The following is a 15,315-nucleotide window of genomic DNA, read 5'->3' as shown; positions in this document are numbered from 1 at the left end:
ACACAACGGGGAGTCATAGGGAAGGTTGGGGGAATGGCAGGTGCCCCATTTGGGTTGAAGCATGGAGTGATTAAAGAGAACCACTCAAAACCAGAGAGCCCTGAATATCAGGCTAAGAATTTCTGACCCAACACGGTAGGCTTAGAAACCTTTAGTGTCTTGAGTAGAAGGAGATCACAATCATGTTTCAGAATAATTAACAGTGCAAAAGTTTACAGGATAAAGTAGAGGTCTCCAGAAAGTAACTGAAACAGTGTGGTGAGAGGTGGAGTCCATCTGAACCCGCCAGAGATGAGAAGGAAGAAGCAGAATGCCTGGATGGATATCACTGTGAAACTTCAAGGATGCAGCAACTGACTTGAAGTTGGGGGCAGGGGATGCCTGGGAAGAGACTGGCCACAAAAGGTACTCAATCCACAGCTGAGTTCACTGTTATATGAAAGGATTCAAGCACTGCTCCAAAGTGTCAATCCTGGTGCCTGAGAGGATAGTGGGGTCATCTAAAGAAGTATAAAGTGTCAGAGAGATTTGAATTCAAGATGACTGAGTGATGGGATTAGCAACATGTTCAGTGGGGTAGAGCCAGCGAGCAGGAAGCTAAAAGAAAGATCTGGAAACTGAACTGGAGTTAAGATCCAGGAGCCAACATACACCATGAGGGGTAAGGAGGAAGGGTGGAATCAAGCATTCCCCAGAGAGGTCAGTGAGCAGAGAAAGGGCAACCAGCACAGAGGAGAAGGCACAGACAGGGGGGCGAGGCAAGGCCAACAGAGAGCCTGCAGAGGGCTGAAGGAGGCATCCCAGGAGACACAAGGGCAGGCGGTTCAAGAAGAAAACTCAGAAAGGCTGAGGACAGAGAAGGCTGACAATCGAATAGCTCCTATACGACAGCCAGAAGCGGGAAGGACACAGCCATGGATGAATACTGAGAAACTGCAGAGACAGATCACTTTTTCATGAGGCTCAGCTATAAAAGGAAGAAGACAAGATGCTGATGAATAAAAAGGCGGAGAGAAGAGAGTTTTCACATAAGAGAAGGTCACAGCACACTCCTGGCCAGAGGAGGGAGCCAACAGCGGGGAAGAGGGAACCTTGCAAATGTTCGGGTGGGGAGTGATGGGGTAATGAACAGACCAAGCAAAGGTGGGTGAGCAGCAGATGGAGGGCCAATGAGTCTTAAAAAGAAAGAGGGGAGAAAAAATTAATTCTACTTCATAATTTAAAACTTTTGTGTTTCAAAAGCACCCCACGAAAGCAAAAAGACCATGCATAAAATAGGTGAAAATACTTGCAAATCTACATAATCAATTTGAATACAGAACATATAAAGAACTCTTACCCCACAGCAATTTAAAAAAAAAAAAGACAATCCAATTTAAAAAATGAGCAAAAGATCTGAACAGACATTCTCCAAAGATTTGCAAATGGACAATAAATGGCCATAAAAAGATGTTCTACATCGTCAGTCATCAGGGAAATACAAACCAAAACCACAATGAGATACCACTTCATACCTACTAGGATGGCCAGAATCAAAAAGGTGGATTAAAAGAAGTGTCAGTGAGAATGTGGAGAAATCAGAATCCTAACACATTGCTGTAGAAAAGTAAAATGCTGCAGCCATACCAGAAAAACAGCTACTTCTACTTTATTGTCTACGCCAAAGTCTCTGACTGTGTGAATCACAACAAACTGGAAAATTCTTAACAAGGTGGGAATACCAGACCACCTGATCTGCCTCTTGAGAAATCTGTATGCAGATTTGTGTATGCAGGAAGCAATAGTTAGAACTAGACATGGAACAACAGACTGGTTCCAAATCGGGAAAGGAGTACATCAAGGCTGTATACTGTCACCCTGCTTATTTAACTTATATGCAGAGTACATCATGCGAAATGCTGGGCTGGACGAATCACAAGCTGGAATCAAGATTGCCAGGAGAAACATCAATAACCTCAGATATGCAGAGGACACCACCCTTGTGGCAGAAAGCCAAGAACTAAAGAGCTTCTTGATGAAAGTGAAAGAGGAGAGTGAAAAAGTTGGCTTAAAATTCAACATTCAGAAAACTAAGATCATGGCATCTGGTCCCATCATTTCATGGCAAGTAGATGGGGAAATAGTATAAACAGTGACAGACTTTATTTTCTTGGGCTCCAAAATCACTGCAGACAATGACTGCAGTCATGAAATTAAAAGACACTTGCTCCTTGGAAGAAAAGCTATGACCAACCTAGATAGCATATTAAAAAGCAGAGACATTACTTTGCCAACAAAGGTGTGTCTAGTCAAAGCTATGGTTTTTCCAGTGGTCATGTATGGATGTGAGAGCTGGACTATGAAGAAAGCTGAGTGCCGAAGAACTGATGCTTTAGAACTGTGGTGTTGGAGAAGACTCTTGAGAGTCCCTTGGACTGCAAGGAGATCCAACCAGTCCATCCTAAAGGAAATCAGTCCTGAATATTCAATGGAAGGACTGAGGCTGAAACGCCAATACTTTGGCCACCTGATGCAAAGAACTGACTCATTTGAAAAGACCATGATACTGGGAAAGACTGAAGGCAGGAGCAGAAGGGAATGACAGAGGATAAGATGGTTGGACAGCATCACCGACTCGATGGATATGAGTTTGAGCAAGCTCCAGGAGTCAGTGAAGGACAGGGAAGCCTGGTGTGCTACAGTCCATGCGGTCACAGAGCAGGACAAGACTGAGCAACTGAACTGAACACTGGAAAACACTGTGGCAGCCCCATAATGGTTCAACACAGTTACCATACAAACCAGCAATTTCACTCTTACTTATCTACCCATGAGAAATTTAAGCATGTATCACACAAAACTTGTACTCGAAATGTTTACAGCAGCATTACTCATAATAGTTGAAAAACAAACAACCTAAATATTCATCAACTGATAAATGGATAAACAAAATGTGATATATCCATATGATGGAATATTATTTGACTATAAAAAGGAATGAAGTCCTGATATATGCTACAATATGCATGAACCCTGAAAATATTATGCATAGTGAAAGAAGCCAATCACAAAAAACCCACATACTCCATGACTCCATTTATATAATATGTCCAGAATAGCCGAGTCTAGAGACAAACGGTAGGTTAGTCATTGCTTAGGGCTGAATGGGGAAATAGGAGGATGATAGCTAAAGGGTACAGAGTTTCTTTTTTGAGGTGATGAAAATGTTATAAAATTGACCATCATGATGGTTGCACAACACTATGAACATATTAAAAGCTACTTAATGGTATATTTAATAAGTGAATTGTATGGTATGTGAATTATATCTCAATAAAGCTATTAAGAAAAAGGGAGTGGAGAAAAGAATGAAGTTCTTTTTCCAAAAACAGGGGAAAAAAAGTAGCAGAGACCAAGCCCACAGTGTCAAGCAGGAAAATGGGAAGGGTGGAAAGGGCGGTGGGCATGGCCCCAGGCTGCTGGGAGAGCAGAAGTGCAGCAGGAGGTCACTGAGGGGCTAAGGGCAGCCTCAAAGCAATGCGGTGAGAGGAGGCAGGTAACCGTGATCAAAGAAAGCACTCTGAAGATCTGAGTTCTGGAAGCAGCACATTATGAGTGAACCATAATAAACAACAACCAGTCTGATTAGCGTCTTGGATATGGGTGACTGGCAAAGGTCGCATGACACGGACAGTGTAATTCTGACCACTAAATGGACTAATGGGACATTCTGGGCAAAGGAGATGTGGCAGCATCATGGAACGTACTGACAGGATAGAAATAGATTTGCTCATCAAGCTCTAAAACACCAGCTGTGGAGTAACAGCCTGGGACGCCTGAGAGCAAAATCAGGGTGAGTAAAAAGAGGTATCGTTCCTAAGCAGCACCCTATCTTTGAGACTCATCATCCCCCAAAGACTCATCTGGTCCAGGCAGAAGGTAACAATGGATTTTAAAGGATCTGGACAAATACCTGCTAAGGTGAAATAACCCACACTTCAATGATGACATCAGCGAATACACGAGGGCATCTGTCTGAATCTGTACTTGTCCACAATCTTAGAAGATAGGACTCTTGCAGGTTGGGAGGGCAAGGGTGGAGAGGGTGTGGAGATCACACACCCAGAACATATCAGTGTTGGTTCTGATGACAGAATCACAGTCACAGCTTCTTATGAAGCTGTTAGGTTAGGTTTGAGTTGCTGCTGCTGCTGCTGAGTCACTTCAGTCGTGTCCGACTCTGTGTGACCCCCTAGATGGAAGCCCACCAGGCTCCCCCGTCCCTGGGATTCTCCAGGCAAGAACACTGGAGTGGGTTGCCATTTCCTTCTCCAATGTGTGAAAGTGAAAAGTGAAAGTGAAGTCGCTCAGTCATGTCTGACTCGAAGCGACCCCATGGACTGCAGCCTACCAGGCTCCTCCATCCATGGGATTTTCTAGGCAAGAGTACTGGAGTGGCTTGCCATTGCCTTCTCCGAGGTTTGAGTTAGAGTACCCCATTTATGGTGAATCAATGTATGCAACATCCTAACCTGGAAGCCTCAAGACAGTGTGTTTAAGATTCGTGCATGGGAAACCTGTGGTGTGGGGTTATTGGAATCTCTAAAATCCACAACCACATCATCAGCCAGTCAAGCCATTTAGCAAAGAGGGAAATAATGACTAGAAAATTCAGTTCAGATTTGACCAAGAACTTGCAAAGCCCCCACATCGCTCAGCAATAAGACAATATATTTACAGCTTTCAGAATTTTTGTAATTGGTCATTTCTTCCACTTAATTTGATACTGTTGGCTATATATATATGTACCTGATGTTGGGGGAAGGAGTTATACACAGAAGCATGACACAAGGTCCTCAAAGAACACTCATCATTGGAGAAGGCCTACGAGGAAGGGAGAGAACACAAAATTTTATGGTTGAGCATGATCCCAAGATGGCTTCAGAATTATCTCTCATCCCACGTGCACGCCTGCACAGTGACCATGACGCTCTCCGCCGAGAAGTGAAGTGTCCTCCTCCTCCTCTTGAATCTAAGCTAGGCTATGGCCTGATCTGACCAACAGAATGCAGAAGTGATTCTGTGTACTTCGGAGGCTGGGCCTTAAGAGCTTCCACCGTCCCTGCTTGAAACATTCCCTTGTGAGAGCCAGCTGCCAGATCAAAGGGCCACCACGCTGTGAGGAAATCCAAGCTACCCAACAGAGAGGACCACCACGTGGAGGGCCACCGAGGCCCAGCCACGAAGTGGAGCCATCTAGGACAAGCCCAGCCATTGCACAATGAAGCCAAGTGAGTGATCCAGTCAGCACCACAGTGAACAGAAGAACAGCCCGGCACAGCCCTGCCTGAATTCCTGGCTCATGAATCACGAGCAGATTAAACAGACCTTGTCTTAAGCCACTGAGTTTGGAGACAGCTTGTTATACAGCAACAGATAACTGAAACCAACTTGAAGCCAGGAAACTAGGAATGAGTCCTGTTTCTGTTCTTACCTAGCTACAGGTCCTTGGGTCAACAACTTCCCCTCTGGACCTCAATTTCCTCCTCAGTAAAATGAGGAAGTTGTAGGAGTGAGCTGAGGTGCTTTCTATTTCTGCTAGGCTGTGCCATACACGCCCAGATCAGTGAGGGCACTAGGCGATAAGAGCCAGGAATACAGTTCAGTTCAGTCGCTCAGTCGTGTCCGACTCTTTGCGACCCCATGAATCACAGCACATCAGGCCTCCCTGTCCATCACCAACTCCCGGAGTACACTCAAACTCATGTCCACAGAGTCGGTGATGCCATCCAGCCATCTCATTCTCCGTCGTCCCCTTCTCCTCCCGCCCCCAATCCTTCCCAGCATCAGAGTCTTTTCCAGTGAGTCAACTCGTCGCATGAGGTGGCCAAAGTATTGGAGTTTCAGCTTTAGCTTCAGTCCTTCCAATGAACACCCAGGATTGATCTCCCCTAGAATGAACTGGTTGGATCTCCTTGCAGTCCAAGGGACTCTCAAGAGTCTTCTCCAACACCACAGTTCGAAAGCATCAATTCTTCAGCGATCAGCTTTCTTCACAGTCCAACTCTCGCATCCATTCATGTCCACTGGAAAAACCATAGCCTTGACTAGATGGACCTTGGTTGGCAAAGTAATGTCTCTGCTTTTTAATATACTGTCTAGGTTGGTCATAACTTTCCTTCCAAGGAGTAAGCGTCTTTTAATTTCCTGGCTGCAGTCAGGGGAGCTACTACTCCAGGGTGAGGTGAAGGAACCGCGCACCAGGACTCAAAGCGCTGCAATGCGGGACGTAAGTGAGGCAGCGCCTACAACAATACATGGGCCACAGCAGTATTCACCAAATATCAGCTATAATCATCATCCTCTCATCAGTTCTGTGACCCTGGACAAGTTAATCTCTCGATTCCCATTTATTTCATCTGAAAAATGGAAACAACTCTAATGCTCCCCCTGCCACATAAGGAAAATTTTGTGTGTGTGAAAGTCCCATGAAAATCAAAAATCAGCCTACAAATGTAAAGCATAACTGTGCTTTTAATACTCTTATTCTTTGCACAATTATCATCAGCGGTCTTCTTCACACCCGGCAAGCAGAGACAGTTGACAGCACTGGCCACCAGGAAGGTATACTGAGAGAGGGAAAGAGGGAGGCAGATAGAAAGGAGCCACACAGACTTTCAAGCCTAGAAGGACTTCTACCACCCACCCATCAGCAACGGTCAGTGAGCCAAGAGCGCTTTCTGACACAGAGAGCAGTATCCCTTAAGAGCAGCTCCCAGCCCAAGATTATATCTAGAAAGAGCCCAGCACTAAAAATTTGAATAATTTTCTACATCAGAGTCAGAGAGGCCAGCAACCTAAGGATGCCCCACCGGTGAACCGTGAATCAGACCAACCGCCCAGCATAGACTGAACATTCCATAAAAATTAGTAAATGAATGAGCATTGGATTTGAGAGTCTACAGTCAAAGCTCCCAGGTTTAAACCATAGCTCTGCCATACACGGAGCTAAAGCAGGTTGATGAGCTATAAGGAGACGCACCTACACAGACCTCCAGGGAAGCAGTGAGAATCACATGAAGTACTGCAGGTGAAACACCTCTAGGATTCTGCTTGATAATTAAATGGATGGTGTGGTTTTTAAGTGCATAGAACCTCTCACACCCAGAGATGCCTTTCAGTTCCTAGCCATAATCTTTCAATCTCTGCAGCACCCTGAAAATGAACGCATCCATCCAAAAAGTCACTCCATTCAGTGTTGATCCTGAAAAACTGCCAGCCCCTGGGAGGCAAAGATCTGGACTCATTTTCCAAGGGTATTTGACAAGGCAGCATGGATACATTTACATTTTACAGCCTGTGCTTTTCCAAAACAAGGCATGAGTGTGGCATGTATTTAACCCGAAATCCCAGTGATCGTGCACTTCCATGGACACTGCTCAGGAGGGATGTGAAAACCAGCCAGACAAGGCACTTGCCAGATGCTCACGGGGCAGAAAAGCTTCTACTTCCACCTCTGCTCAGGTCTCAGCTGGCATGATTTGAATGTACTGGTATCCAGCATCGGTTACAAACAGCTGGGAGTTAGGACCCAGTTCTCAAAGTCAGCCCTGCCCTTTCTTCCCCACTTCACCATTCTCAAAGCAGAACCCTTGGTATGCTGCACCCCAAATCTGTAATGGGAACACAGCCCGGACCAACTGTGGTTCCCCCTCCTCTTACCGAGCACCCCTGTGAGTGAATCCAGGGAAGTTACTATAGGAACTGCACCACCAGTGTTTCTCCAATTCTGGTCCCAGTCACCTGCATTAAAGCTCCTGGAATGCTCCTAAGAGGTGCACAGTCCTGGTCTCTCCCCAGATATGTCAGATTAGAACTGGGAGCGGCAACAATCAGAGTTTTCAACAATCTCGCCTGGTGATTCTTATGCATGCTAGGTTATGAGTCCTAGCTAGGACCAAACTAGCTGTGAGAAAAGAATTAAAAGGTTAAAAACACTTTAATTCTGATCTCTCTTCTGCCACCCAGCCTTGCAAAGCAGAGTACTGGTGAACCAAACAAGACCAAAGCCAACGGCCCAGTTCATGCGTGTCCGAGAAAATTAAGTCACGATGTGATGAAAACTCATACCTTAAAATTTAAAAACCTGCTCACCAAAGCAACAGGCCTGGACAAAAATTAACCCATCTGATCTGGTATCAAACCAACCAGATCTATTCTGAGAGAAGCAAGATAAGATCTTGGCTACAGCCCCACTCTGGTCCCAGCCATACCCAGTAATTCAGTTCTGCATTCCACTGCAGGGCCTGATGTCTAGGGGAACAGGGGGTGTCCTTCTAGCTCTAGCAAATACGGTTGGGGGAAGGTTATTCAGGAAGTGGGAGAAAAAGTAAGATTTAACATCACCAGGAGAAGGAAAAAAAAAAACAACTGAAAGATACCTGACTGCACTGGACTCATATCAGAACTCAAAAAGATGTCTCATGAATCGAAGGAAATAGCCACCTGATGGAGTAATCCTTGCCTGAGATGCTTAACACCTTACCACAAGTCATGAAGGAGAAAATGGGAACAGAGAGTCAAACTGCTTCCATGTCGAAAGCATTACCTTTTCAAAACCAGCAAGACACAACCGACTAGGACGGGTGGTATTTTCTGTCACTTCTCAGTGACGGGCACACAGTAGGTGCTGAGCATCCTTGAGTCCTGAGGGGAGGGCGTCAAGAAGCACGAAGGAAGAGCAGAAGCACTCCTCCCTCGTGATGGGCAGGAACCCGGGCTGCAATCTCAGAAACCAGAACTCCTCACTCTGGGAAGTGCACGACAGGGGGCCAGCCTTATTCTCACCTGACGGTGCAGTTCAGAGGCTTCCGGCCCCCTGCCCCCGAGGACGGAGCTGGGGCTCTGAGCTGAAAATTCCTGTTGCCCCCGCCCCCCGCCTCGTCCCCAGCGATAAATTCTTCAGCAGCAGTCCCCTACCAGTTGCTGAAACTTCACATTACGCCACAAAACTAGCAACCGGGCAGCTTTCACCACACCTCCCCCTTCAATGACTGGCACTTGCAAAGGAGTCGTGGCTAAAAAGGCATTTAGGAAGTGACTCTGACACCTGGCTGGGGTTACCAGGAATCGAAAAACAAACCCACCCCTGTATTATTTTCTTCAATCAGGAAGCAGGTATTTCCCTTATAAAAGACCTTCCTGAAAGCACCTCTCCCACGGGATCCCAACAGGTAAATGACACCAAAGCTTCCCTAAACCGATTCTAAAGAACCAAGTCCAGGCTGCGCTCCCCGACTGGCTGCTTCCCAGAAGGAGGGATCCGGGAAGTAACTCAGTGAGTCCTGGGTGGTAAGGATGGGGCAGTTTGCAGGTGGGAGGACGGGGATGAAGCAATACTGCTCAAACTTTGCAGTTACTCTTTAGCAGTTCTGGGCAGGAACCCGCGGAATTCTATACAGAGAACGGGAGTCATCCTCCCTAACAGAAAGGCCCCCAAATCAGCCTAACCCACGAGCTCTGCGTCCGGGATGGCTGCGCATCCCATCCGCTCAGACGTGCCCCCTCCGGGACAGCCCCTTCCCCGGGGCCCCTCACCTTGGCCTCGAAGCAGATGCCGTGCTGGAAGGCGTCCTCGTTGTGCAAAGGGATCCGCAGATCGTGACCATCGTCCACAAGGTTGTACTTGGTTTTGCTGGGCATGGTGCCCCGCGCTGGACCGGCTCCTCCAGAGGCGGCGGTGGCAGCAAGGGGCCGGCGAGACCGCGGGGAGGGGAGGCGGGAGGCGGGGGCGGCGGCGCGCGGAGGGTCGCCGGGCGGGAGGCGGCCGTGGAAGCCGGGATTCGGAGAGACGCCGAGGGCCGGGCTGCGCGGATGCGGGCGACGCGAGCTGCGCTGCGGCCGCGCAATCCCTGCCGGCGGGGGCGGCGGGGGCGGCGGCGGGGGCGGGCAGCGCGGCGCCCAGGCCGCGGGACGGGGCGGTGGGCGCGCGGCCGCGCTGGGGCTGGGCGCGGCGCTGGCCCGGGAGCAGAGGCGCGGACAGCCCGGGACGAGGAAGAAAAGGCGGCGGCGGCGGCGGCGCTGGGTGCCTGTCACGGAGACGCCGGAGCGGCCGCCGGCCAGCGACTCCTCCCGCGGGGCGGGCCCGGGCCGGCTCCGCCCGCAGGGCGCCCAGGCTCCGCCCGCCGCGGGCCCGCCCCGCGCTGCCCGCCGAGCAGGTGAAAGTCCCCGCGAGCGTGGCCTGGGGCCGGCGCCCCGCAGCTTCGCCCTGACCCTGCACAGCCGGGGTCCCGGGACGCAGGCTCAGCCCTGGTTTTGGTTTCTACAGGCAGAGCCTGAGCCAGGCTGCTGATAGTTCGCAGCAGCGGCGCCTTGGGGTTTCTGTTTGTGTTTTTGGAGGGGGGAGGGGCTGGTGTTTGTTGTTTTGTTTTCATGTTTTACCAGGAAGGCCCAAGTCCTGGCCCGTATGTATTCAGACCATTAATTCTGAGAGTTTCCTTTCTCTGGAGAATCAAGACGGCACCAAATGGAGGACGGTCGCAGGTGCTTTGTGTTCGTTCCTTTGAGCTGTGTTTTGTGACTTGTATTATTGGGGGGTTGTGGGGATGCCTTTGGGGGTGGTTTTAGTATTAATATTAAAACCATAAGCCTCGTGGAAATGGAATAGGCCGAAGAAGCCTGCTAAGGACAAAAGAGCCCACAGCGTTTCTATTTTCTTAAACAACTATAACTGGTTGTTGATAAAATGGGCTTCCAAGTTGTTTCCGACATATTACTCTTCCTGTCTTAGGAACTGCTTCAGTTCCATTTGCTTATTGTTAAGAAGCGGCCCGTTCACTTTTCTCCTTTACACCAAGAGTTTTTGGCCATGAAAAAATGTGCAAAGGAGCAGGGCGGGGGCAAAGGGACAGTTAGTGACCAGTTATGTATCAGACCCCATGGGTAGAGGAACATGGTTTACTACTACCCCCGAGTCAAAAGTAACCAGACAGCCTGGTGCCAAAGCTACCCCAGCCTGAGATCGCTGAGAGCCAATGGTCAGCAACTCTGTTGACTTCAATTTAAACCTACTAATATCTTGTGGACACATCCCCCCCGGGACAGCTTGACATACAGACACTTTTGTTGTATAGTCAAGGCCCCAAAAGCATCACAATAAAATTACTTCTGAGAGGCATGTCTTCCTATATTTCTGTGATACATTTATATAAGAGAACGCATTATTGTCATAAATCTATTTCTTATTTTGCCCCATAGTCCTGAAGTACAATTGCTCCCCTGTATGTTGCCTCATCCCTACCTGCTGAAATTACTGGTCAAGATGTAGCCTCTTCTGGGATATCTCCTTATATGAAAGCAAGCTGATGACTAAAACAAATTAATCACATACCTTCTGCTGTATAAACTTTATTATATTCATAAATATTAGTAAAAACCAAAACTAATTTGCACGGAGGAAATACACCACTAACCTTTTTATAAATACAGGACATGAAAGTCTAATCAGGCATGTTTGACTCTTTGAATGTCACCATGGTTTTAATATGCATCGTAATGCCCTCTCTAAAACCTGGCTCGGGAACTCAACAACTAAAAGGCAAGACCTTAAGTAACTACTTCATTTGCATCTCATAGTCCCTCCTGAATTTAAAAAGTCTTCTGAACTCCAAATGGCCTTTATTTTAATAGATTAACTTGGGTCCCACTGGAATGGTACATTTACCAGAATTTTGTATCCAACTCTGTAACACATTCTTTGTACACCAGACACAAAAAGCTGAAGCCCCACAGATATTTCAGGATCTAGTACAGAGACTGCTACATAGTAGGCATCCAATAATTATGGAATTGGATAATAATAATAGCTAATATTCATTGAGCTTTATGTGTCAGGCATTGTTGTTAGAGCCTTGCCTATATTATCTCATGTAATATTCACAACAACCCTAAGATAAGCCCCATTTTATGAAGAAACTGAGGCAGAGAGGATTGCATAACTTGCCCAAGGTCACACGCTTAGAATGGAAAGAAGCCAAAATTTGAATCCAATTCTTTGTCAAGGAGTGTTTCCATTAGCCTGGATTGCCATAAAAATCGTAACTGCAAATGACATGCATATCAAATGCAGGGTCCATGTTTTATTTAGGTGTTTTTGTGTTGCTAAGCTATATTCGCTCCACTTCAGTTAGATGAAATGTTCCAAAAGGAGGGGTCTGTCCTCTGCTTTGGCCTCCACTTACTATAACATCAGAGCCACACAGGCACAAAAACACCCTTCTTCCAGAAACAATGGACATCCGAAGTAATTTCCTTTTTTTTTTAGCAGATATTTCAATTCTGTTTTTGCACCTTTAAATACAATTGAACTTCACTCACAGTATTTCCAATTTTTTTAATCTCTTAAAGTGAATGACAGGTACATATATCATTTTTCATACCCTTTGGTATTTTAAACACTGCATAATACGATTTTAATCTGATATACATTTAATTTTTTAAAATAGATTGCAAAAGTATACAGTGCTTCTTATGTTAAATTTTATTAAAATTTTGTTTAAAAATAAATTGGAAAAAAATCCTAACACAGAATTTAAGAAATGGAAACTACTCAGAGATCTTCTAATCCAACTCCTTCATATATCCAAAGGAATAGAAACCCAGAGAGGTTAATTTGCCTAGTCATCACTATAGGCTGAAGAAAAAGTCAAGTCAAGTCGCTCAGTCATGTCCAACTCTTTGCCACCCTACAGACTGTAACCCACCGGGCTCCTTTGTCCATGGGACTCTCCAGGCAAGAACACTGGAGTGGGTTGTCATTTCCTTCTCCAGAGGATCTTCCCAACCCACAGATCGAATCTGGGTCTCCCACATTGCAGGAAGATTCTTTACTCTCTGAGCCACCGGGGAAGCCTACATCTCCTAACTCAGTCATCTTTTCATCACACAAATATGGATTTAAAATAAATTGATGGCAAACTTTATTCTTAGCACATTTAAAACTGAGAAAATTAGTTTTTAATCATAAAATACCTGTATTGCTATGCTAAGTACGTCCTATGCTTTGTCTCAGTTGACCATATGAGATAGGTACTGTCAATCCCCATATTAGAGATGAGGAAACTGGGGCTGAGTGAGAGAAGTAGCTGGTGTAGGTCGTAAAGCAGTAAGTCCTAAGAATCCTTTCATGACTCTAACCAACAAAGAATGAAGAGTATGCCAGCTTGCTCAGTACTGCTCAGATACACAATCAGAACTCATAGAATTTTCTTATAAATAATAATATGTAATGGTTTCTTTCCATTAGCTAACACTTAACTCCAAAAGCTCTGACTATTTTTTTCATGGCACCATTTTTACTTGACAGTGTCTCCATAGGCACATAGATTTAGAAATCATTAGCCCGTTTTAAAAGGTGTCAGTAAAAATATTAAGTGATTTCTCTGCCATCCCCCAACAATATCCTCTATCACTAATAGTCTCTAATCCAAGTTTGGTTTATTATGATCTTTTATTTTGTAAGCAACAGTTTTCTTTTGGCGGTGCTTCCAGGCTTCATTGCACGTGTGGGCACAGTAGTTGCAGTGCATGGGAGCTTGGCTACCCTGCAGCATGTGGGATTTTAGTTCCCCATCCTAGGATCGAACCTGCATCCCCTGCGTTAGAAGGCAGATTCTTAACCACCGATCACCAGGGGAGTCATAAGCAACAGTTTAGGATGTTTGTCCCATAAAAAAGATTATTCTAAAAAGTATTGCATATTTTGATTCTGGCCTACATATTTTTCCCCTTGTGATTGAAATTGACTGCCCACACTGGTAAGTAATGGGGGGTACCCCATTACAAGAACAAGCTACATTTCCTATTGAGTCTTTTATTTCTGTTTTAAAGGTAAGTTTTGGAGGTTTCCCTGGTGGCTCAGTGGTAAAGAATCTGCCTGCCAATACAGGAGGCACGGGTTCAATCCCTGGTCCGGGAAGATCCCACATGCCACGTGCAGCTAAGCCCATATGCCACTCCACAGCTACTAAGCCTGTGTTTTAGAGCCCGGAAGCTACAACCACTGAAGCCCGCGAGCCCTAGACCCTGTGCTCCACAGTAAGAGACGCCATCTCAATGAGAAGCTCAGGCACTAGAAGCCCCCACTCGCCACAACCAGAGAAAAGCCCACGCAGCAATGAAGACAACTAATAAATATTTTTTTAGAGTAAGTCTTTTTCTACAAAATTATGCAAGTTATATTCTTATAAATTGAATACTTTTTCTAATCAGCTTCCAGATGGAATGCTTTCTGGGTTCCAAGCTTTCCTCAACAGCTCACAAGTGCAGGCAAAATTAGAGAAAGGGGGAATGCAGGCTGAGTGGGAGGCAGTGGCTGGAGACCTTCCCTCCATAGTGCTTTTCCCACCCACCCCTGGGCCAGAAAGGCATGAAGAAGCAAATAGCATGGAAAGATATGGCTACTTTCAGAGGACCCGCAGGCTGCTTAACAACCTTCCTTCTCTTGGAACACTTGTGGGGAATTAAAAGATCTGGAGAAGGGAGCACGGTCTGAAGAATTTTGAGTTGAAGAAAGATGGTTGGGTTTCCCTTTTTCTTGTACATTGTTCTAAGAATATTTCTTGGATGGTGTAGCCATTCCCAGCTTCCAATTCAAAATATTGTTTCTCAAGTTAAAGTTAATAGCTGTGTTTCTTGGCCCTGCCTAATATTTCAGGTGAGAAATAGTTATTGATACAACAGTTTTTGGTCAAAAAGTCTTTTGATTAAAGGCAATAAAATCATATTTAACAGGTATTTCTGCTATACTTTCCCAGGGGTAGCAGGGTTTATGAGAGAGTTATATACACCCTTAATGTGACATACACTTTTAAATGCAAAAAGTAATTTAAGTATGATCAAAGTATAAAGTGAGAGGCATCATTTATAAGTGTCATGGAGGGAAAGGAAGAATAAATCTCCGTGGGACCAGCATGGTCAGGAAAGACTTCAAGAAGGAGGTGAGACTGATTATTAGAGAAACACAAATCAAAGCTACAGTGAGGTATCACCTCACACCTGTCAGAATGGTCATCACTAAAAAGCCTACCAGGAATTCCCTAGCGGTCTGGTGGTTAGGACTCTGTGCTTTCACTGCCAAGGGTGCCAGCTCAACTTATTATCAAATAAATAATAAAAAGTCTACAAATGACAAATGCTGGAGAGGGTGTGGAGAAAATGGTACCCTCCTACACTGTTGATGGGAATGTAAATTGGTGAGGCCACTATGGAAAACAGTGCCTCAAAAACTAAAAATAGAATTACCATATGACCCAGCAATCCCATTCCTGGGCATATATC

At 45.9% G+C, this 15,315-nt stretch overlaps 1 protein-coding gene across 4 annotated transcripts in view; it reads right to left on the bottom strand.

Moving 5' to 3' along the window:
* C4H1orf226 (chromosome 4 C1orf226 homolog) overlaps nucleotides 1-10,335 on the bottom strand; it is a 370,540-nt gene extending 360,205 nt beyond the window's left edge. For 2 of the 4 annotated variants that reach the window (XM_055403082.2, XM_055403083.2), the window contains exons 1-2: nucleotides 9,577-10,335; nucleotides 4,789-4,863 (exon numbers count right to left, since the gene is read on the bottom strand). In XM_055403082.2, the coding sequence (XP_055259057.2) occupies nucleotides 4,789-4,863; nucleotides 9,577-9,681 (180 nt within the window). In that variant the 5' untranslated portion in view covers nucleotides 9,682-10,335. The remainder of the gene's footprint in view (nucleotides 1-4,788; nucleotides 4,864-9,576) is intronic. The other 2 variants (XM_055403084.2, XM_088835978.1) reach the window with 1 other exon arrangement.
* Nucleotides 10,336-15,315: the final 4,980 nt, after the last annotated feature.

The sequence above is a fragment of the Moschus berezovskii genome, chromosome 4 (genome assembly GCF_049115385.1).
Source record: "Moschus berezovskii isolate FMDL1 chromosome 4, NW_MosBer_1.0, whole genome shotgun sequence".
NCBI classification, from domain to species: Eukaryota; Metazoa; Chordata; class Mammalia; order Artiodactyla; family Moschidae; genus Moschus; species Moschus berezovskii.
Note: the sequence above shows the minus strand (reverse complement) of the source record. Positions and strands in the feature narration are given on the sequence as shown.